The following is a 22,950-nucleotide window of genomic DNA, read 5'->3' as shown; positions in this document are numbered from 1 at the left end:
CCTGAGAGTATATTATAACTTCTTATATCTTCATTATTGCACAGGCATTAATTTAATCAGAGATAATAAACGAAGCCTCTAATTACAGGTCATAAATTTTGTTACTTTACCAGAACAGGTGGGAAGACAAGAAGATGTGGCCCCATAAACACGAGCTGGCTTTTGCAATCCCGTCATTAAGGACACTGGAAACATAGCTGAGAACGCTTCAGCTCTTCCACAACTGTCCTTAGTGCAGAAGACCTTTGGTGTAGAGTACCTTTGCCACCTTCTGGATCCTTACAAACCCACACGTGTCTTGTGTTTGGATTTCTGAAGTAGATCTAAGCATAAGGATTATGTTTGTAGATTCCCAGGATCTGATATGTCTAGAGGGAAGGGTCTTTGAGAAGTGGTTTCAATGGAGGCATGCTGCCAGGCACTGGGAGCTCCTCGTGAATGGCTGTGATTTCCCTTCAGGCCCTCCTGTTTCTGCCAGATTTGAAGTGGATTTTCTGCAAGCGAAAAGCAAACGTGGCCCCTTTCCAACAGGACAATGTCTGGGAGGGCGTCTGATGAGGAGAAAACTTTGCGGAGGCCTTTGAAAGCATCTTAAAAAATCCCCTCCTGTAGGGGATTTCTTGTAGTGAAGGAAGCCATTAGATGGGCACAGAAGGCATTGACTTAGTTATCTAATCTTTCTAATCCCCAAATCACATTAGAGGGAATGATCCATCTCTTACTATTTCTAAGATGACTCTGGTCCCTCAGTACACTGTCCTGTGGTCAGCAGTACCTGCTTAGTATTCAACCTAGCCTTCAATTTTTGAAAGAAACACCTCTCTTTCTGCTTTCACTGAATGACTTTTTAAGAGCAGTAAATACATTGTCTTCTTTCTTTCTGTTCAACACACCGACACTTGTAGGCACCTATTTCGTACTCCAGTTGTCGCGTTCAGCCAAGCTACTCATACATCAAATGCACCCGATCTGAGATCACGAGTCAGCTTTGAACCTTTAAGAACTTCTGTTGTTCATTTCTTAACCTGTCTCCACTAGAATTACATTGCTTAAACACTGAGGTATCCTGAAATTGACATGATATATCAAGCACGGGACACACAGCTTCAAGAAGCGAGAGCATTGACACCTGCATCCATCCCTGCAGGGCTCTGTCCATTCTCACAAACCTTCCCTTGGCTTTGCCTAAGAGTGCCTGGTTAGCAGGTTTAGGTTGCATCATACAGCAGCAAGAGATGTATGTTTGGTGACTTTTTCCTTGCAAGTTTTTTGGCTAAGTAAGACAATAATAATATAATACGCATGCTCAGCTCCTCTCTGCAACCCTTGCTGACCCAGGATTCTTGCTGCAGTGGCTGTGTTGCTTCTTTCCCATGTCTGTGGCCATCATTCCCTCTCTTTTTTCCCCCTCCTCAGCCATTCCTAGGAGGTTCATTGTGAAGCCCCATCTACAGATGCCATGTGTTGGAGAAGCCGCTGACACAGAAAGCATGAGCTTTAACATTCTGATTGATGATGGCTAGGCCAAGTCTGATGTAGTCAGCGATCCTGTTGGTCGGACTCCACAAGATGGACTAGAAACATGTCTACAGACAGCATTAACTGAAGTGAATGTGCACAACGTGGTTCTCTTCTCCTTCAGATCTCAAATCACTGTGACCAAAAGTAAAGGTGAATGTAAAAAACTTCCAAGAACACTACTAGAAATTACTGATTAGCTGTGTGAGAAGGGAGGAAGTACCACCACACCAAACATTTAATAGCTTACCGTCCCCAGGATTGTTTTGGGGGTGGGAGAACCTCTGGGCTATTCTTATCCTGTAAGAGCTTCTTAAATAACCACTTCTTACTGTCATTAATTTTTAAATGCATTGTTATATGGATGCCCATATAATAGCTTTTAATAGCTTTTCTTTTCGTAGCAGACAAGTAGTATTCTCACAGCCTGTACGTTGTAGAATCAGACATTCACTACAGTTGGAAAAGACCTCTCAGATCACCCAGTCCAACCATCAGCCCACCCCCATGTACCCACGTCCCTCAGTGCCACATCCACACGGTTCTTGAGCACCTCCAGGGTCAGTGACTGCACCACCTCCCTGTGCAGCCCGTGCCACTGCAGCACCGCTCTGTGTGAGGAGAAATTCTTCCTAAAACCCATCCTGAACCTGACTTGGTGCAACTCGAGACCACCACCTCCTGCCCTATCGCTGTTACCCGAGAGAAGAGGCTGACCCCCGTCTCTCCACAACTTCCCTTCAGGCTGTTATAGAGTGATGAGGTCTCCCCTGAGCCTCCTCTTCCCCAGACTGAACAATCCTAGTTCCCTCAAATACTCCCCATAAGACTTATGCTCCAGACCCCTCACAGCTCCGTTGCATTCTCAGGATACGCTCCAGGCCCTCAATGTCTTTCTTGCAGTGAGGGTCCCAGAGGTGAACACAGCAGTCGAGACGCGGCCTCCAGATGGAGACGGAAGCCCGGCATTACACCGGGACGGCAGCGTTTACTATACAGCAGCCCAGCCGCCGTCCACCCGCGATCGTTTCCTCGGGTATCTGGACTCCCTCACGGCCACCGCCGGATCCCGGGCAGCGGTTCCCGCACAGCTCGGATAACCGGAGCTCCCGCAGCACAACCCCAACCACCCCAAACTCCCCACCCACGACCCAAACCCGAATAAGGGGCCGTGCCCCCGCCCCGCACTCAGCCCCCGGCAGCAGGAGGCCGGCCCCCTCCTCCGCTCCGCCCCCCGCCCCTCCCGGCGGCCGGGCCCGCTCGGAGGGAGGCGATGTGAGCGGGCGGCGGGGGATCGCGGGGGGCGGCGGGCCGGACGAGATGTGGCTGAAGCCCGAGGAGGTGCTATTGAAGAACGCCCTCAAGCTCTGGGTCACCCAGAAGAGCAGCGGCTACTTCGTCCTGCAGCGGCGGCGGGGGCACGGCGACGGCGGGGGGCGCTTCACCGGTACCTGGGCGCTGGGAGCCGGGGCTGCGGGCGGGCGGAGCGGCCGCTTTGTTCGGGCAGCTCGGGGAGAGCCTCGGGCCGGGGGCGGCTTCCCCGGCATCCCGTGTTGGGGAGCTGCCTGCCGGCGGCTTGAGGTTCGGCTCCGTGCTTCACTTTCTAATCGCTTTGCCTGCTCTGCGGAGCGGGGCCGTGCTTTGTGGCGGCCGGCGGGGTCCGTGCGAGGGAGCGGACCCGGCACGGCGAAGTCGGAGCGAAGATCCGAACAGCAGCTCTCACACCGAGACTGGCGATCCCAAACGCCTGCGAGAGGCTGTGCCCTCCCGGCAGCGGGGCTTAGAAGCAGATAAAGGCTGCTCTCTACTTTTTAAACATCGCCATTTGGAACAGTGGTCGGTGTGGTTGGGAGAATGGTCAGGTGTTCTCACTGTATTTTCCAGGTCTGAGTTATCAGGTCTGTGTTATCGGAGCCTTCTGCTCTTGAACTGTCGAGCCTTGCCAGTAGGTAGTGCTGCTTTGTGCGTGTTTGCCTCCCGAAGTTTGTCCTAGAGGCGGATTCAGAACGAAGCCCCCAACCTGAAGTTGGCCAGGCTGATCCTGTGCTGCCCTTGCGTTACTCATCGCAGAGTAACACAGTGGTTGGGTTGCAAGGGCCCTCGAAACTCACCCGGTCCCAGCCCCAGCTTACCTGTGCGACGTGGTGTAGGGAACCTGCTTTGGCAGGGGGGTTGGACTCGATGATCTCTAGAGGTCCCTTCCAACCCCTACAATTCTGTGATTCTGTCCCTACCGAACAGGCGCTAGATTCAGGTTGAAGCACAGGCTCTGCTAAACGAAACACAAGCGCTGGTAACTTCACGGCTTTCTCTCGCTGTAAGACAAAAGCCCGTCCCCAGGTTTTCCCCTGCCCCCTATGAGGAAGCTGCAGGCCGCTCTTTTGTGACCGTAAGGGCTGCGTGGATTAATTTTCAGAGTTAAAAATAACCTTTTACAGCTGCTTGATTCGAGTCCAGCGCAATCATGAGGTTGGGAGCCGCAAATACTACTCCTCGTGCCCGAGCTCTCCATGGCAGAGGTTTGAGAGCTTAAAAGAAAACAAAATGCTTCTCTATCTGGTTACGTTTCAGGTGAATCACTTTCTGAACCTAAGGTGCACGGGCTTGCACAAACCCTTTGGCTGGCAAAGCCGAGCCACTCCTGTCTTAGAAAACAGTTCTCTAAGGGAACTGTGAATTCTGACTCTCTCCAGAATAATGGCTCCACAGCTTGCCAGCACCAAGTTAGAAGGGTTAGTTTGTTTTGCTGATGAAACAAGGCTTAAGTGGGAACATTGTCCATATCTGTTTTCTTTTCCCTTGAGTATCATAGAATGGCTTGGGTTAGAAGGGACCTCAAGGATCATGCAGCTCCAGCCCCCCGGCTACAGGCAGGGCTGCCAACCTCCCCATTTAATACTAGACCAGGCTGCCCAGGGCCCCATCCCACCTGGCCTTGAACACCTCCAGGAACAGGGCATCCACAACATCTCTGGGCAGCCTCACCACTCTCATAGTGAAGAACGTCCCCCTGACATCCAACTTAGTAGCCTGAGCCTTGGCCAATGGGAGCTGAATTGGACAGAAGGGCAGAGGTTGGAGAGAGGAGAAGGCCCTGTATGTTTCATGAAAGCAGGTGACTGTCAAAGGAAGTCTCTCAGCTCCTGCCCTGAGGCTGCATGTACTCAGACTATGTTAGAATCCATCTGGGATCAACAGGGGGAGAAAAAAAAACAAAAAGGAATAGCCAACAAAACCAAGGCGGCCAGATTTCATAAGCAGGGTGTGCAGATGGTGCAGTGGACCACCCAGCATAATTAGCTTTGAGCAGTGGTGTTAGGATCTTGCAACAGCTGAGCTGCCCTCGTGGCTGCTGCTGCAACGCGGTGTTTTCCCTCAATCTACAGGAGAACATCTGTTTTATTGCCCTGTTCTCATTCTTGTGTTTTGTTTTTCTTCTAGGATGCTTTTCTCTCCTTACCAGGGCGTTTTATCCATTATGTAAGAGTAAGTTAGCACAGCTGGAGGGTGTAATTTATGTGGATTTAATAAGGATGGAGTAGGGAACATCTATCAAAGCAAAGTGCTTTCCTTCCATACCCACCTTATTTTCTTTGAGCAGTGTGTTTCAGTCGGACTCTGAGCAGATGTTGGTAAGAGAGACACTATTTGCTATTGTAATTTGATTTATGTTCTAGGGCAGTTATTGAGTGTACACTGGATTTGCAAACAGTAGGTACAAAAAATGATGGAGACGGTGTTTAACTGTTCATGACCCGATCAGTGCAGTTCCATCATTGGCCACTTTGTTAATGACAAAAAGACTTGTCATAAAGCCACAATTAGTAGGTCAAATTGAGTTGGATCTGGTACTGGCTGAGGTTTTTGACTCCGGGGTTTTTAATGTATTAATGATAAGCTTGAGATGCCATCGGTAGACAAAATCACTTTCAAATACTTTGTGGTAGAATAGTGTAAGACCGTTTAGCCTGTGAGTTCATCACTATTTTTTGTTGTATTATGGAACGCTGAAAGCTTGAATACCCTTCCGTTTGATTAGATTAATTTTACCTTTTATAATGTTAAGTAAAACTTTAAAACCAACTCTGAAGTCTGTAAACTGCTTCAAGCAGCTTTTTGTCTTGACTTTTTGAGGTACCTTGCTTCGTCAGCTTCTTCCCTGAAGCAGATAAACAGGAACGAAGTGTAATCTTTTATTTTACTGGTGTTCTTAATTTAGTTATGATATTTCTCCCTAATGTTCTTCTAGTATCAAACTGTTTTCATCTCAGGGCACTTTACAAGATGGATGTGGTCTTAAATCTTTTGTAATTCTCAGAGGATGAACATTTTAAAGATAGATCAATTTTTCCTTGAGCTTAAATAAAGCTTTATAGTTCACAATCTTAGATGTCAGATAGTACACTGGCAGAAAGAAGCATCTTCTGTATATGAATCTGAACCTTATTGTTTTTTCAATAAAAATAAATGTGATAGCCAGCTTGAGCTATTGGCAGCAGTTGAATTTAACTCCCCATTTTAGGATTTTATTTTTTATTTTAAATAAAGTTCTTGCAGAGTGATGGCTTTCAAGCTGGTCCATAGGGTACGTCCTAGTTGTGAGTAGAGATCTGTTTAGTTACATGGGAATCATAGAATCACCAAAGTTGGGGAAGACTTAAAAGATCATCCAGTCCAACCATTCACCTATTACCAATAGCTCCCACTAAATCATGTCCCCCAACACAACATCCAGTCTTTCCTTGAACACCCCCTGGGTCGGTGACTCCACCACCTCCCTGGGCAGCCCATTCCAGTGCCTGACCACCCTTTCTGAGAAGTAATACCTCCTAATGTCCCTTGTTTTCCCCTTGACTGGATTCTAACATTTTAATGCATAGACCAAAGTGAGTGTTCGTAAATTCTGTGTCCTTTTTTTGGGTAACTGAAAAGCAAAGGGTGATTTGCTGCTCTTTTGTACTTGCCAATCCGAATAGTACTGCAATCATCTTACATACATCAGCTTTTATTAGCCCTGTTTCTCTCCCAAGGTCAGGATAAATAATCTTGTGATACAGTCTGCTTCAGAGAAAGACAGGGAGACCACAGAAGTTGAAGGTTCCTGTGACTAAGACAGTAATCCTGTATTGATTTCCCCTACTTAGTATACTCTGGAAGGAGAGGGTCAAAAATGCAGCCGAGACTTCGATTTTCAGTAGAATATGCAAATGCATGTCCTTTATTATTATTTTTTTAACCTTCTGAAAGGCATGGAGGCAAAATAAGCAGTGTATTAAAGTATATATCCTGATACAGACCTCAAAATAGCTTGCCTACCAGAATCAGAATGCTGTAGACCAGTCGACAGCCACAGTGACTCTTTATTTTTAAGTTGTGGAGGCCAAACAGACTAGAAGACAACAGGAAAGTAATTGAGAGTGTCTAGTGGCAGAGTTCAAATAACACTGCCTTGTTCACTTTAGCGTTATTTACAGCATCTGTCAGAAACACAAGGGGTGGTTTTTTATCACAATGCCCAGAGCAGCAGCCTGTGTTGGGTAATTTACAGGGCTACATACTTGTGTGTTCCTCTTCTAGATGGTTTTCAGGCTGAAATCTGTTTTCATGTGTGCTTTTTTGCAATGCAAGGGGCAAGGCCTTCAGTTCTGCGGCCTTTGCGGCTGTGAGAACATGCAAGGTATGCTGTGAGTGAGGCCTGTATCACCTGGTGCAGGAGCCAGGGCAAGCTCCGGCTGGGGAGCAGCAGTTAAACCCTGTGTTTCTATATGCCAGGTTGTGAAGATGTGCCAAAGTAGTTCTCAGGGTGCCACTGCTCTTTGTCTTGCCCTAGACAAGAAGACCACCCTTCTACTACAGCTGGAGTGGACAGATGGACAGTGGACTCCTGGTTTCCATCTGAATCACTATGCAGTGGTCAGCAAGGGTGCCTGCTGTAGTGCAGCTCATACTTTATTTCTATGAACACCTAAACTGTTTGATTTTCTCTTTTTTTTTCCCTTCCAAAATCTAATGCCTGGGCAGCTGAGCATACAGCTACTAACTCTCCTTGTGAATCAGTGTTTGCTCAAAACCAACCCGCTCCGTTGGCTGCTTCCACTTTCCAGTGAGAGCGCTGTGGGCAGATGTGGGTTCAGGTGCTGTAGTGTTCCTCTCGCTGTGTTCTCTGGAGGGTTCAGTTTGACAGAGAAGCTTAAAGGACACCTTATTGCATCCCAGCCCAGTTGTTCTGGTTTCCAGTTCAATGAAGATCTTTCGTTACATCCTTCAGGCCTCTTAAACTGTGATGGAGGTAAGCAGAGATGATCTCATTGTTCTGTGGAGAGTCTTTATACCTAGCAGAGCAGCATACAGAAAAATCATTAGTGTCCTTGGTTGTCTCTTGAGCATTGTCCTAAAAGATGAAAGTAACAGATATTATTTCATAAGCTAGTTCCAATTTTTAGTTGGATTTCAGCGCTGATCACCCTCTATCTAGTTTCTCAGAGGTTTAAAAGAGTTTTTGATGTTGGTGAGGCTCTGGCACAGCCGCCCATAGAAGCTGTGGTGCCCCATCCCTGGAGGTGCTCAAGGTCAGGCTGGATGGGGCCCTGGGCAGCCTGAGCTGTGGGGGGCAGCCCTGCCCATGGCAGGGGTTGGATCTGGATGGGCTGTGAGGTCCTTTCCTGAGCCTGAGCCATTTTATGTTTCTCTGAATTTTCAAAGTATCTTGTGGATAATTAACACCGATTCAGGAAATAAACCTGCATTTTTTAGTTTGAAAGATGTGATGTGTTTAGTAGAGAATGGTGTTAGATTAACTTACTGTACACATGTTTCATTGTCTAGATTGTAAGCTACGGGCATGACACAGGATAATTTGTAATGCAACTTTTTATCTTTTTGTGGGGGTATAAGGAAACTTATTTTTAAAGAATAAATGTACTGCACATATGAGAACCAATTGGTTATAAAATACCCTTGGTTAGCTATTTTTTTTTTTTTTCCTGTGAAGAAATGATCAACAGATTTGTTCCACATCACTTGGCTGAAAGTTATTTAGGTAGCAAAACCTGATTGCGTGATTCACAATATCCTGCTTACATTCCATTTAGTTATAGATTGACCTCCATAGAAGAGAGACACTATCTATCTGTTGCAGAATGGGGAAAGGATCCCCAGATTCATTGCTATTCTTTTATACCTGAGTGTGTTTGGCATTGTATCCATAATGTGCAAATAAGATTGATTCGCAATTTGAAGTAAGTATCGCGCTGTTGTCTTAATTCAAGGCATTCTAATTTCCAATGTCAGGGCAGTAAAATAAGCACAAAGTTAGATGTTTCAAAAGTAGGGATGAAGTGAAGTCTACGGTGTATGGTGTGGGATTTGCAGGGAATTTTTGATTTCTAGGTTTGCTTCTTAAATTTGCAGATGTTCCCACTGTCTGACTTTCCGCTAAAGGGATCAGTTTTATTGAGGTGAAGCGTTTAATTTCAGTGGAGATGTTTCCTTTTCCGCTTCTATCCTCTCCTCCTATCTGTCAGAAGCATGCATTAAACCTGAGCTTTGTGCCTGAATTTTAGCATGTCAGTGTTCTTTATGTGTGAGGAGCCTCGTATGTTTTGAATAGCCTGAGATGTTCTCTTGATGCTGTGCGGTCAGTGCAACATTAAGTGCTTCCCTGAAGTAGTTCTGCATCTTGGGAGGACAAAAAGTTGGTGAGGTCTTGGTGGAGGAGCTTGTTAAGGGCAAAGAAGTACTTTCAAGTTTAAGTTTCTTCCACAAGTCTTGTTCCATGGAGAGTAAAAAACCCAACAAAATACCACTAACCAGGAACTTTGGGAAGGGAGGAAGCCTGTGTAGCAGTTGATCCTTTGCTTCTGAATCCTTCTAATTCTTAACTGTCCTAGAGATATAAATGGTTTCCCCACTGCCTATGGTAAAGATCTGCTTCATCCTAGAATCTGTGTGTGCATCAGAGACATGCTGATTGGATCGTTTCCTCTAGATTACTATCAGCTTGGATGTACTTGTGAGTGTTGTGTCCTTTTACACCCTAGAGAATGCATCCTCAGAAGTTCCATCCCATTGACCCTCAGCCTCCGTCAGTCTCTCCTTTTGCCAGTTATACACTCAGGTACCAGCTTGCTTGCTCTGATTGATCCTCACTCCCCTTTACTGTTCCCCAACAAAGGCCTTCAGGCTGAGGGCTGTTGGAAAGAGTTGATGGCTGAGACAGTAGGGACAGGACTTTCCTTTTTCATTTGCATGGTTCTCACTTGAAGGAGGAAACTTCTTTTTTCGCCATAAGTTGATAAGCAAGATGGAAATTGTAAGCAGAAGTAAGCAGTGAGAAGAGGAATTGTTTCTTCTCATCAGTTTTTCAGGAAGAGAAAAAGGAATTAATTCAGTGCAGGCTGAGAAGTGCAGCTTTGTAGCTCCTTCTGTACTTCCATGGCTTTTTTCATAGCTTCTGAAAACAATTGCTTCACCAATCAGATGTTCGCTAAGTGTTCTTTGGGGATTTTCATAGCACTGTTAGTTGACTTTTTCAGTTACTTCAGTCAAATTAAAGAGGAGTTCTTCTCCTAGACCTACCACCAGGGGATACACACGCAGCCCTTCATAAGTATCTTTTTTCTTTCACACGATGTCTCAAGTCTTTTGAAGTTTGGCGGTTAAACCATAGTATTGTTCTCTGCATCGTTTGATGCTGTCTTAGTGGCTTTCGTCCAGCTATTTTGAAGACTGCACACTGAAGCTGGGGCTGTATTTTCTGTGAGCGTGGATACGTTGCTACCTTTTATACTTACATATTAAATATGTGGGATCTGGTTGTTTTATTTTTTGGGGGGGAGGACATTTTGCATTTTTTGGTGTCTTTTATTGTTTCTATTAATCGCTTACAATGACGGACTGGTGAACGCAGTTATAGAGGGCTGGCAAAATCTTTGGAGACTGAGAACAATTCATTTTGTTTTGGATTGATGGTGAAAGAGCAAAAATGCAACTGTAAATACAGCGTTTTGGTTGGAAAAGCTGAATGTGTAAAGGGAAAATGTAGCTTTGCATTGTATTTAAATCAAGTGCCAATTTAGAATGGGATGCTGCTGCAAGCCTATTTGGATACGGTTGTGGGTATGCAAAATACAGGAGGAGGTTTTCCACTCTTTATACAGCTGAGAACTTACTATTAGCAAGCATTGCGTCCGGTTTTGAGTGTTAGACTTAAAGGTTAGCTGGAGAGCAATGAAATGTTTGGAAACTATGACCTGTAATGAAGAGATGAGTCAGCTGAGCTTCATTTGGAACAAGAGAAATTGTGAAGCAGCGGCAAATTATGTTGATGCTTTTTGAGTTTATCGAGTATTAACATCAAAAGCTTTGGCCAATTAGTCTTTGTGTTCTGGGGAGCAGGATTCGTTTCCAGCAGGAAGGTTTAAGTTTGCGGTGGTTGCTTTGTTTGTTTGTTTTTGCTGTAAGAATACATCCTCACACTGTTGGTAGCGGTCTGCTGGGGAGCTGGTTGAACCTTGGCTGTGGGAGGTTTTGAAGAACAGGTTAGACAAATGCTATTTATAGCACAGGTACCTTTATCCAGCTTGAGAATGGGGGCTGGAACTGTAATATTTTTGTGGGCTCCCTCGGGTCTTCACCGTAGTTCTGTGATGATATACATATACATGAGGCAGAACCAGAAGTGCAAAATACTTCTGATGTGTTTGATCGTCTAATCTGGTTTGCATCTTGCATTTTGAGTAACTGTGATTTGCAGCTTAAAATATGGACAGAGCTGTTGTTATTGTGTTCTGTGTTTAATTTTCTGGTTTTAGATGTGGAGACTTGCAGGCTTCATAGAATCACAGAATTGTAGGGGTTGGAAGGAACCTCTAGAGATCATCGAGTCCAACCCCCCTGCCCAAGCAGAACTGGTGAAGGTTGGCGCTAATGCTCTTTTCTCCCACTTTTCTCTTTGCACGATTGCAGGTCGCTTGGTGGGTGCCTTGGACGCTGTGCTGGATTCCAATGCGCGTGTCGCTCCCTTCAGAATCTTACTGCAAGTCCCAGGCTCACAGGTTTACTCTGCCATTGCATGTGGTGAGTTATTGAATGGATCAGAAGTTTACTGGGCCATAGCTATTGGTGAGTCACATACAAAAAAATTCTGAGCATGCTCAGCATCTGCATGTCCAAGAAACTCAAGGTAACCCCAACTGGTCGTGTGCAAGTGTGAAGCTCTTGGCTACAGCTCATGTAACAATCTGATTAACCTTTGGTTAGAATCCCGGGTATTGATTATGAAAAACGTATTAATGAGGGATATGTTTCAATAGAAAGCTTGCTTAGGTGAGGGTGTTTTCCAGTATTATTTTTTTTGTCTCTTGCAGAGTGTTGTGATTCTATTTGTATGCTCATCTTTTTGTATGGTAGTCATAGTTGCTTACAGCAAGAAACCGTGTAGTCTTGGCTTTCATCTGTCTTGTCTTTTGCTTGCTGCCTGTGATATATCTTACAACACTTGATAACAAAGTGTAACTTTGACACTTAGAAAACGCGACCTGAAGTAGATAATAAATAGAGTTGTCAAAGACAATGTCTAATAGCTGGGTCTGCAGTGAGCTAATCCATTTTACAGTGTTTCTGCAACTTTTGAAAGTCAAACCCATCCTCAGGAAATTGATATGGATGTGAATTGCAGCAGCCTTACTGGGGCATGTTAAATGCCAGCGTTTAAACTCATCTTGTCCTTGCTTAAGCAGTATGAAGGGCAGTCCTCATCTATTTTTCCACTCTCTGAAATCTTAGCATTGAAATTGACAGCATGTGCTTTGCTTTCATTTCTTACATGGATCAGGCCATGAAATAATTAGCCAAGGTAAATGTTGGTATGTTGTTGAAGTTTTTTGATATTGCAGTCCTTCAAATGAAAGGGGCAATCTGTGTATTCTCACCCTGCTCCCATACGGGCTCATTCTGTGTTTCTTCCGTGGTTGCAACAGAGATGATCCCTCTGCATTTCTCTCACAGATGTCTGTGAAGAAGCTTGTGTAAAGTCTGTGTCCTATTTTGTTGTGGTTAGGTTTTCTTGGTTTTGGAATTGCTCTATGCTTTGTATTTCCGCAACTTGCCACTCCCTCTCTTTGCTTACCCCTCACCCCTTTTTTTTTTTTTTTTTCTGAATAAGTCTATTTCATAGAATCATAGAATTAGCCAGGTTGGAAAAGACCTAGAAGATCATCAAGTCCAACCGCAGCCTAACCAGTACCCTAACTAACAACCCTACACTAAATCATATCCCTGAGCACCACATCCAAACGGCTCTTAAACACATCCAGGGATTCATAGAGAAATTTAAGATCTTCTTGTTGTTAAGCCCTCTGATGAAGGCAGTTGGCTTCCATTGGAAGAATAAGCTCAGTGTTGCTGTCTAGGGCTTCTTGATCATTTAAAAATATGTAGTCTTCCTTTCTGAGGTTGATCCTTGCCCTATCCATACTCTTACTGCCCAAAAGCTTTTTGTGTTAAAGCAACTACAACTCAAAAGCTGGTCTGGTTGGAGCAGTTGAGGATTTTACTGAGATAAACTTAATTGATTACTGCTGTCTAAAATTATCTTTTGCTTTCTTAAATGAATACTCAGCACTGAGAAAATGAGATTTGCAGTAATGAGGTGGAAGGCAGAGGGATCTGTTTTGTATGCCGTAAGGGCACGACGCATACACTGCTGTGAGAGCTGCACAGAAATCAAGAACCATGGTAGCAGGAAATGTTTCTGAATAATATCTCTGTTGTGAAACTCTGAAGTGAGCGGGGAGAATGGGCTTTGGCAACAGCAGATGGAAGAACAGCACGACCTGACCCTTTTCTTAGAAAGCTGGAGCTCCGCAAGGGACTTTATTCTCCCCAAGGCTGCAGAAGTGGCTGTCACTGGTTGCCCAGCTCTGCCCTAGCTGGGCTGTTTGCTCTGTGCAAACAGGGTTTTGTTACTGGATTTGGAAGGAGCAGCAGGTCAAATTAAGTTCCTGCTATATAGCAAAGACAAGGAGCAGCTCCAGCAGCTCCTTCCAGTCTTCCAGTGTAACTGCATTAGGGATAGCCATCATAGCATTAGGCAGTGAATTAAAATGACATTTTCCAATTATATGTTGGCGGTCCTGTGCTCCACGAGCTGTAGTCTGAAATTATAATTTATGCATAAGGGTCATATCTGTGTTACAGACTTTTGCAAATCTCCAAGGGCTGCTGGCAAGTCTGATCCATGCCCAGCATGCCTGTTCTGGCAGAGATGTTTCAGTCCAGATGGCTAATCATCTTATACCACTACAGGGGAAAAAAAAAACAAAGCCTGACCTCAGGCCTTGTCTCCATCCACGTAATACTTCAGAAGACTTGTGGGAGGCGAAAGAGAACCGCATGGAGCAGCCAAGTGAGGTATCTCTTGTTCTCCAAGAGATAACCCAGCAGCCATCCCATACAGTTGGTATCTTTTACTTTGCTCAGGCATAGGGAGCCAACTCACTATTTTCTTTGTGCAGCCTTTTCAGTGTAAATGAAATATTTTTCATATTTCACATAAATGAAGTATGTTTCTGGTGTCCTTAACAGTTGACATGGCATGTTTCCATCACAAAAAGGCCATTTGAGTTTCTCTTCTGTCTTGATTTTTATTTATTTATTTATTTATTTTTAAGATATCTAACCTTGATTAATGATATTTATGAAGTTCCATGTCAAGACCTTCCTGTCAAGGAAGTTAAAGCTTGGAAAGTTTCCCTGCCAGTTGGCATTCCTTATGGAAAACAGAGCAGAGGAAGGTGGAAAATTCGTAGCTCAGTTTGCCTTCTGTTGTTGTTGTTGTGAGGCAGTGCGATGCATTTCTGAGGTACACACAAATACAATTTGGAGACAACAAGTTTTCTGTCTGTGATTCATTTTATAAGTATATTCCTCTATGCTTTGTAGGTCTCTTCGTCAAACTACTTTTCTCCTTTCTTCCATAAATAAGGCATAAGAAAAGCAACTTTGGCTGTACTTTTTTTACATATAACATTTAACTATTGACCTGTAAGGTTGAGAGTGGCCTGATTTTCCCTTAATTGTCCTCTGTGTCACCTTTCTTGTTCTAACTCTCCTGTCATAATGATAAGCAGCAGCAGCAGTTCAGTTTCAAGCAGAAAGAGCCAAAACAAATAGGCAATGTAATGACTGAAATATTATTTCTGGATTTAGAGTGAACACATTACGTTTGAAAGTCTTTATTTTTCAGTGATTTTCTGTTCACTTGTTTTCTCCCCTAAACCTTGAAAAGATGCTCTTGCAGACCGCATAGGTGTTATGGAATCCTTCATTTTTAGGTTCTTTGATTAATACAAACCACTTTTCAAGTAGGGTCATGTCATGTATGTATGCATGCATGTGTGGCAAGTGTGTGTGTACATGTGCATACCAAGGGAGGAAGGATGATCATGGACTTCTGGGGACAAGACATATAACAGTGGTTTTTGATGGCCCAGTTATGGAATACTGTGTCAGAATAAGCCATGTTCTAACAGATCAGTGAGAGGTTTTGCTGTTTTTTCTGCTTTGGCTTTTAATGCAGTATTTGCTGGCTGAGAATGTTTGAGAAGATAAAGCTAAAAGCACTAAAACTTTTCCTAGAACAATGCGTTTTGTTTTTTTAACAGTATACTGTTACAAATTAGACCTTTTTGACCTCTTTGCTACCGAGAGTTTTGAGGTTGAAAGTTCCATTTCTCGTAATGAACTTCAGATAATAATGCATTTTGTTACTTTCATTTTTTTCTTCCTATCAACTTTTATTTTATAGGTTGAATTTTAATACATTACTCTTTCCCTTTCTAGGTGCCACTGCTGAGGAGATAAATCAGCACTGGGAATGGCTGGAACAGAACTTGCTGCATACTTTGTCTGTTTTTGATAATAAAGAAGACATTGTTAGCTTTGTTAAGGGGAAAGTAAAGGTAGGGAAACTGTCTTACTTTTGTCCAGTTAGTTGTAGGAAGTTATTGTCATTCATATGCGTTCTCGTTTGTCTTAATACTGTTGCTTAGTTGAGTGTGCTCATCCAGCTAGTGTTCATCCTGAATGCAATCCAAATTGCCTATTTTTCTTGCTTGTGTTCAATTATTTTACTTCTTCAGTAATCACTATAAGTAGTCTTACTGATTTATTTCCACACAGACTTGTAAAAAGCAAGAAAGTGTTTATGCAATTGTGTTTTCACACAATGACCATATAGGTAGAGGCTTCTTGTAGAGCAGTGACTCCTAGGTCTTCCTTTGGCCAAATCTCACTATTGGCTTGGCATTGCTCACTGTGCCTCCAAGGGGAGCAGGAGGACCTCCTGCCTGAGCAGGCACCTCACTGGTGGTGTTACCCATAACACAACTTCTAAACTCAGTTCACCTTGATCTGTTGTGAGGTGAAAAATATCTTCTCTGTCACACGGTCAAAAGGATGCAAGGCATTTGGCCAGGTTCTGCATGATTGTTAGAGGAAGGTTATGACTTGTTGGTTTTCCAGTAAGTGTTGGCAGTCAAAGTGTCAGTACCTGCTGCCAGGTGGACAGTGAGGTTGTCTCCAGTGCTTAGGGACAGCTCTCCTCTGGTGCAGAGCTGGCCTCTGCCCAGCAAGCTGGAGCTGTGATTCTGTCATGCTGCTCTCAGGGGCTCTCTTCCTAAGGATTCGGCATGGGAATCACCATGGGCTTTGCAGTGTGTTAACCCTGTGGCCAGTAACTGCAGCGAAGCTTCTAGCTAGCTGCCAGTGTCCAAATGAGCATTTTTTTAGAAGGGTAAAAGTAGAATTTTAAGGGTAGAGGAATTAGGTGATGAGGAACAGATTTAAAGTAATAATGACACATGCGTTAAAACTTAGAAAGCTTGGCATCCTGTGCTCTGCTTTGAATAAAACACACTCTCCAAGGGCTGGCAGTGGTGCAGGTCTGCTGGGGACCAATGTAACTGATATCTTGCTGTAGCCTTCTCCTCAGTAAGAGTAATGCTCTCCCCCCATATCTGCTGTATTGGTCTGGAAAATTGGTGGGAACGGAATGTTTCTGACAGATTTCCACCCTGCTGCTGCAATCTCAGTGGTATCTGAAGTGGGAAAGGAGGCAAAACACATCACTGTGTAAATCTTAGCATTTATCCTGCTTTCTTAAAAGAGCAATTTTGGTGTGCTGCACCTTGCTGAAATGTTAAACTTGCTGTGGCCACTTCTGTTGGTGGTGCAGAGGCCTTCTCCTGGCACAGATCACATATCTAAGTGCACTGCCAGGTTCAAATAAAATTAATCTCTGTTGATAATGCTGTGGCAGCCGATTGCCTAGCACGGAGAGTATCTAATATTCTTCAGGTTTCATTACTTAATGTTAAACTCAGGTGCTGGACTTTGTCCTCCGGTTAATTCATTTGTTGGAACATCACTGTTAAAATTCTCAACATTTAATTGTACTGCATGACTTCTTTGTAGGAAACAGGACTGGTCAGCATACAGAACTGTTACTGTATCTTTGCTCCATATGCAGCAAAACCCAGTGATTGTAAACTGTAAATAGGTGATTTTGCTGGACCTTCTGAAAAAGTCAAAGAAAAACAACAAAAACAAACAAACCCAAAATAGAACAGTGGTGACAACAAGGACAACAAAAAACACACAAAAAAAGAGCTCCAAAACACAGAACACCCCGCAAACAAAATCCCAGGAAAAACCACAACTAAGAGTCTCGATCTGGAAGCGTTCAGAGTGTATGAGATGTATCCGCAGCAGCAATGCACCCCTTTGTGAAAACTGCAAATCAGCTTGAATTTCTTCTTTCTGAAGGAGTTGTGCTATTAAAATTGGAATGAAAAGCTTGTAGTAACTTGCTTGAAATGCAGATACTGTAGATTTGTCATCTGTTGTCTTCTTATTGAATCAGGCACTGATTGCAGAGGAAACAAGCAGTAAGCTTGCTGAGCAAGAGGAAGACCCCGAAAAGTTCCGAGAAGCCCTGGTCAAATTTGAGTCCAGGTTTAATTTTCCTGAAGCAGAGAAGCTGATCACCTATTATTCTTGTTGCTGTTGGAAAGGAAAAGTTCCTCGGCAAGGCTGGCTTTATTTGAGTATCAATCATCTCTGTTTTTATTCCTTCTTCCTGGGCAAAGAATGTAAGTGTAAATATGTAAGAAATCTAGCACTGTGGAGAGAGATAAACAGAACTGCTTTGAAATGCAAAAGGAGTTGGGATTTTTATGAAAAGTGTAATTCTTCCCTGAGATTTTTATTATTCAGATGAAAGATCTTATTTAATTTGGGTTTTACTTCTTCCTTTGTGCTTATATTTCAGCACTAATCTGGTAATAAAAATGAGAACACAAGAGTTTGCAGTCACAGTTATTCTGCAGTCCTTTTTCCTTTTTTTTCCATGTGAAGCAGACTTAAAACGTACCAGACCTCCTACAGCTTCAACAGCTGGTTTTAGTGCTGCAGACAGTCAGCCGAGAGCTGATGGGAGCACATCGCCACCAGCACCGCTGAGCGCAGGGTCAGGCGGTGAGGCAGGAAAGGAAGCGCTGCCTGGGGGAGAGAGCGCGGTGCTAGGAGTGCGTGAGGCTGCCGTGGGGCTGAAAATAGCACAGGAAGCACAGCAGTGACACTGCTGCTGCCCCAAGTCCTCTCCATCCTGCTGTAGTGAGCACGGTAGTATCGACCTACACTGCCATGGCTGTAGCAAGAATTACATAGCGATTAGGGAAGCTGTAGCATCTACTGGTGCGCTAGTGCAAACGTAAGAAATATAAAAGAGAGAAAATGGCAATTGTGAAGATTTAGAATCATAGAATTAGTTGGATGGAAGGAACCTTTAAGATCATCTTGTTCCAGCCCCATACTGTAGGCAGGGACACCTCCCACTAGATCAGCTTGGTCACAGCCCCATCCAGCCTGGCCTTGAATGCTTCCACAACCTTTCTGGGTTACCTGTTTCGTTGTCTCACCACCTTCACAGTAAAGAATTTGTTCCTGTTATCTAGTCCAAATCTACCCTCTTCCAGTTTAAAGCCATTTCCCCTTGTCCTATTGCTACACACCCTGATAAAAAGTCCCTCCCCAGCTTTCCTGTAGGCCCCCAACGTAAAGTGCAGATGTACATACCAAGAGTTAGGGGTCCTTTTTCTTCATACTTTGTTTCATGCCACTTATTTTGTCATATCTGCAAAAGGTGACAGGCAGAGTTAGATTTAAAATACTGTTGCCTTGTAAATACAGATGCTGAATTTTGCTTGGAAGACTGTAGCAGTATTTCTGGATATCTGAGTCCTTGATTAATCTTCTTGTTTTCTGTTTAGTGTCAAACTTTTTGCTTTGTGATTTGTTTCTGCTTGCCATCATTGCAGACTTTCTCTCATTAAGCAGAGATATCTAGTCTGCCAAAGCAGGCAAAGCAAAAATTACACTTACTAATGACAGATAATGGGGGAAGGAGGAAGCGGAGAGAAAAACCCTTTGTACTGTTCCATAAGTTTTGTTTCTGCAATATCACAAATCACTAAATGATACTGGAAGTACAATTTCACACAGTATTCTTTAAGAAGAAATAGCTTTTTTTTAATAACTCATTGTGAAAATGCAAAAACAACAACAAAAAATCAAGCTACAGCCCAACCTCAAATAATTACATGTTTGCAACCTTTCATTTTGAACCTGGGAAATACGCTGTTTGCTCACTGTTACAGTCAACAGCATTGCATTTGTGGTCCATGCTTGGAAAGGTGAAATAAAAAGCAGTGGGAAGTCTTATATGTTGAAATGCTATCTAGCTCCCTGATTCTGATAAAGAAGATTGCTTCTGTTTAAAACCCAATATTTTGTCAGATTGGTGAAATGCTTGTATTACACTGAATATTCAGATTTGCTGTAGCTGTTCATTTTTCTTTGTTGAGTCTCTCCTTCTCTGGAGATATTCAAGACCTGCCTGGATGCCTAACTGTGCAACCTGGTGTAGGGAACCTACTTTGGCAGGGGGATTGGACTCGATGATCTCTGGAGGTTCCTTCCAACCACTACCATTCTGTGATTCTGTGATAAGTAGAACAAACGATTCATTGTCTTTCCTTTTTTTGGGTAGCTATCACAAATCTGGCCAATTCCATTCAAGCAAATATTGCTAATAAGTTGCATTCATTGGATTATTTCCCATCTTCTTGGGGGGAGGGGAAAGAGGGTTTCAATAGAAATAGTTCTTTTATGTGTTTTAACTCTATAAAAATTCCCCCAGACTGTAGATAGAAATCTCTTTATAGAAGTGCTAAATCTTCAGCTTCTGGCAAGCCTGTTGCCTTCTCCGTGTTTTATTTTTTGTTGAAATGACCTGGAATGCAGTACTGGAACCTGTTTTCAGCTTGTCATAAAATTTATGTGAGCATAGGCTACGTGGAACGTATTTTCAAGACAAGTCTCCTTTTAGCTGATTTTTTAAAGTATTTGCAGCACTCGGTAGGATTTGCCTGTCAGGTTTCTTGCAAGGCCATGCCGGAGTTTCTTTCTTTACATTTTTAAATTACACTTGTATTTTGCTAAATCCTTGAAGACTTTGTACCTTTCAGTCAGAAGTCAGGGCCTTGTACAGTGTGCTGCTTCTGTGACAAGCACTGAGCAGCCTATTTGCTCCTGACTTGCTTGAACAATAGTGCTATTGCTACAGCACTCTTTTAATCTTTCTTCCCTTGGCTGTGCCGATACGGATGACTTTGTGACCATTTGCAACAGTTTGTGTGTGTTGACGCAGCTGTGCTTTATGTAAGTAAGAAAAAAATTAACCTGCAAATAATCTCGACAGCTGTGGTTCTTGTAATACAGAAAACTTGCTGAGGGTGGCTGCTTGTATAATTAATGATTGTGGATAAGTGTCATACATACATGACAATGCTTGTTATTACTGCCTTTTTATTACTTTATTGGCATTAGGAGACCGGCTAGGGATGTTAGGAGATGTAGCCTTGGTGTTTATTGGCGCATAGAATACTGGGAAGCATCCAACAGCTAAGTAGAAATTTAATCTATTTTAGAGTTCTTTCCAGACTAATTTCTACCCAGGGGTTCACATGACAGGCAAGTAACGTCTTTGAATGGTTGTCTAAAATAAGCTGATTCTTTTCTTTGTATTTATATGATTTGACAGAGTGTTTAAGTATGGAGAACTGTGTCCTGTACTTTTTCTTTTCCGTAAGCAACCTTAAATGCATTTAGTGTTTATAGCAAAACTTGCCAGTGTACTTTTTAAGTAAAAAGCAACCAGAACAGGAAGATCCCAGTGCCTAGTTGGTTTTCTTTGACACCTTGTTTATGGTAGTACTTAAACTTTACAAAAGAAATTAATGTACGAAAACTTATTTTGCAGGGGAGTTACCTTTATTTTAATTTTAAAATACTGTGTATATAGTTGGAACTGCCTAACACTTCACTTTTGCAAGGTTACAAGCCCTACCCCTTTTTTCTCCCTACTCTTGAAATCTACCATTTTTTTCTGGTAGTAATGAAAGCTGCAGAAATTACTTCCAAAGAAGTTGAAAGCAAAGGGTTCAGTAGAGACAGAGCTCTTTGGTCTAACGCTTCTTAAGAATAGAGATGAAATTCTGAGGGAGAGATTCTCAACAACATAGTCTGTTGCAGTGAAGGAGAACAAATGTATAGTAATACCAAGCATGTCACCTTTTCCTTAGCCTTTGTAAAGATGAGTTTATCCTCTTTGCTGTTTGCATTTCCTGAATTTGTGTATGTTTCAGATATGAACAATTTAAATGGGAATTTCTAATTCACTCTTGGTCTTTCTGCAATGGCAGTGAAACTCATCATTCCTTGGGTTGAGGTCCAGAAGTTGGAGAGAACCTCCAATGTCTTCATGACTGACACAGTCCGCGTCACCACGCCAAATAAAGAGCGCGATTTCTCCACCTTCCTCAATATCGCTGAGGCATTCCGGATCATGGAGCAGCTGGCAGATGTAACTCTCCGAAGGCTACTGGATAATGAGATCTTTGAGCTGGATCCAGGCCTACAGGATCCTACTCAGATTACCAAGAGGTAAGAGGCAGAACTGCTCCTCCATGCATGAGCAGAGGTTCATAAGTGGATTTTCTGGATTGCATTGTTAGCTGGGTAAGGCTTTAAAGGTTTACTTGATTGGGCAAAAAAAAACCCCACAGATTTTACCATGTACTGCAGTGTATCAAATAACGTTGTGTACAAGATACTGTTTTTTTCCATTTTGCTTTTATTCACTGAATATTACTGTAGTTTTTGTTTGTTTTATAAGTACTGTTTCTTGTAGTAGCACAAATAACAGTAATGGATATTTACGGTTGTTCCTGAGGAATGGCAATCCTTTGTTGATAATATCAGTAGTGTATAGGCTTTCCTAGTGCTGACAGTAGAATGGTAACACATGCAATCTCCTGCTATGAGGATTGCCATAGCTGACTTAGCGAGCATTTGTAGGACCCAAAAACAGACAGGCTGTTGCAACAGATTATTATGCAGATGTCAGCTGTAAACAGTGCATCCCTGAAATGCATCTATGCATTCCTCTCCCACTGCAGAAATGCACTGAATGCTCAGGGAGAAGATTGATAACTATTTTCCTGCCAGTAGCATAAGACAGAACTTTGTGTTTATTTGCTGGTATGTGAAAAGGGAAGAGAAACTGCAGGGAGGAATTTTAGGTGGGCATAGTGTAATCTCCAAAACTGGAATTTGCCTGGAGCATCACTGTTTGTGTGCTCGTCCATAATGTATGTTTTCTGAATGGAGTGTGTTTGGAGTGCTGATAACGTTTCCTGCTCTTCCTTCCTGTCCTCCTGTCAGAGGTACAAAGGGAATTACCCAGGTGTTGCTTCCAGGGTGAAATGTAGGGAATGCGCAGTGTTGTTTCCCAACAAACAGAAATGTGCCCAGTAGCCATTGTATTGCTTTTGGGTGGTGTTTTTGCAGTGATGTCGGATATATGTCTTAGGGAGACAGTTGTGCAAAGTTTAGTATTAAACTTTTAAAGCCTTACTGTTTTAAAACTGTTTAAAGCATGAAGACGTTGGTGGTTCTCTCCAGCTTTCCCTTTAATTTCCTATGTACACACAGTAAGGGAAATGACTGACACCAGGATTCCATCCATGATATCATCAAGGAGTTCATTGGGGTTGTTTGTTAGAGTGATACAGTGGTGAGCAGCCATGAACTTCCTTACAGGCTTTTTTTATCGTAGCCAGGACTTCTCTAAACACAAAGGCTGTCATTGTTTTTCACTGTGTGTGTAACTGGATATTGTTAACACTGTGGGCTTTTTGCCCAAGAAATGTAGTTTATGTCCTTTGACTAACGTAGGATATGACTTTGAGTAATAGGTTTTATTGAAACCCATTTCCACGCTTTACAACTCCACCACCCTCCTGCTTTTGG

General features: G+C 43.2%; 1 protein-coding gene across 2 annotated transcripts in view; it reads left to right on the top strand.

Annotated features, from left to right (window-relative positions):
• Positions 1-2,757: 2,757 nt before the first annotated feature.
• Positions 2,758-22,950, top strand: part of TBC1D8 (TBC1 domain family member 8) — a 44,061-nt gene continuing 23,868 nt past the window's right edge. Inside the window, exons 1-5 of one of the 2 annotated variants that reach the window (XM_015850348.2) lie at positions 2,758-2,965; positions 11,485-11,640; positions 15,361-15,479; positions 17,441-17,669; positions 21,342-21,582. In XM_015850348.2, coding sequence (XP_015705834.1) covers positions 2,839-2,965; positions 11,485-11,640; positions 15,361-15,479; positions 17,441-17,669; positions 21,342-21,582 — 872 coding nt within the window. In that variant the 5' untranslated portion in view covers positions 2,758-2,838. The remainder of the gene's footprint in view (positions 2,966-11,484; positions 11,641-15,360; positions 15,480-17,440; positions 17,670-21,341; positions 21,583-22,950) is intronic. The other variant, XM_015850356.2, reaches the window with a different exon arrangement.

The sequence above is a fragment of the Coturnix japonica genome, chromosome 1, assembly GCF_001577835.2.
Source record: "Coturnix japonica isolate 7356 chromosome 1, Coturnix japonica 2.1, whole genome shotgun sequence".
Lineage (NCBI taxonomy): Eukaryota > Metazoa > Chordata > Aves > Galliformes > Phasianidae > Coturnix > Coturnix japonica.
The sequence above is the reverse complement of the archived record's forward strand: the minus strand, read 5'-3'. Positions and strand labels throughout refer to the sequence as shown.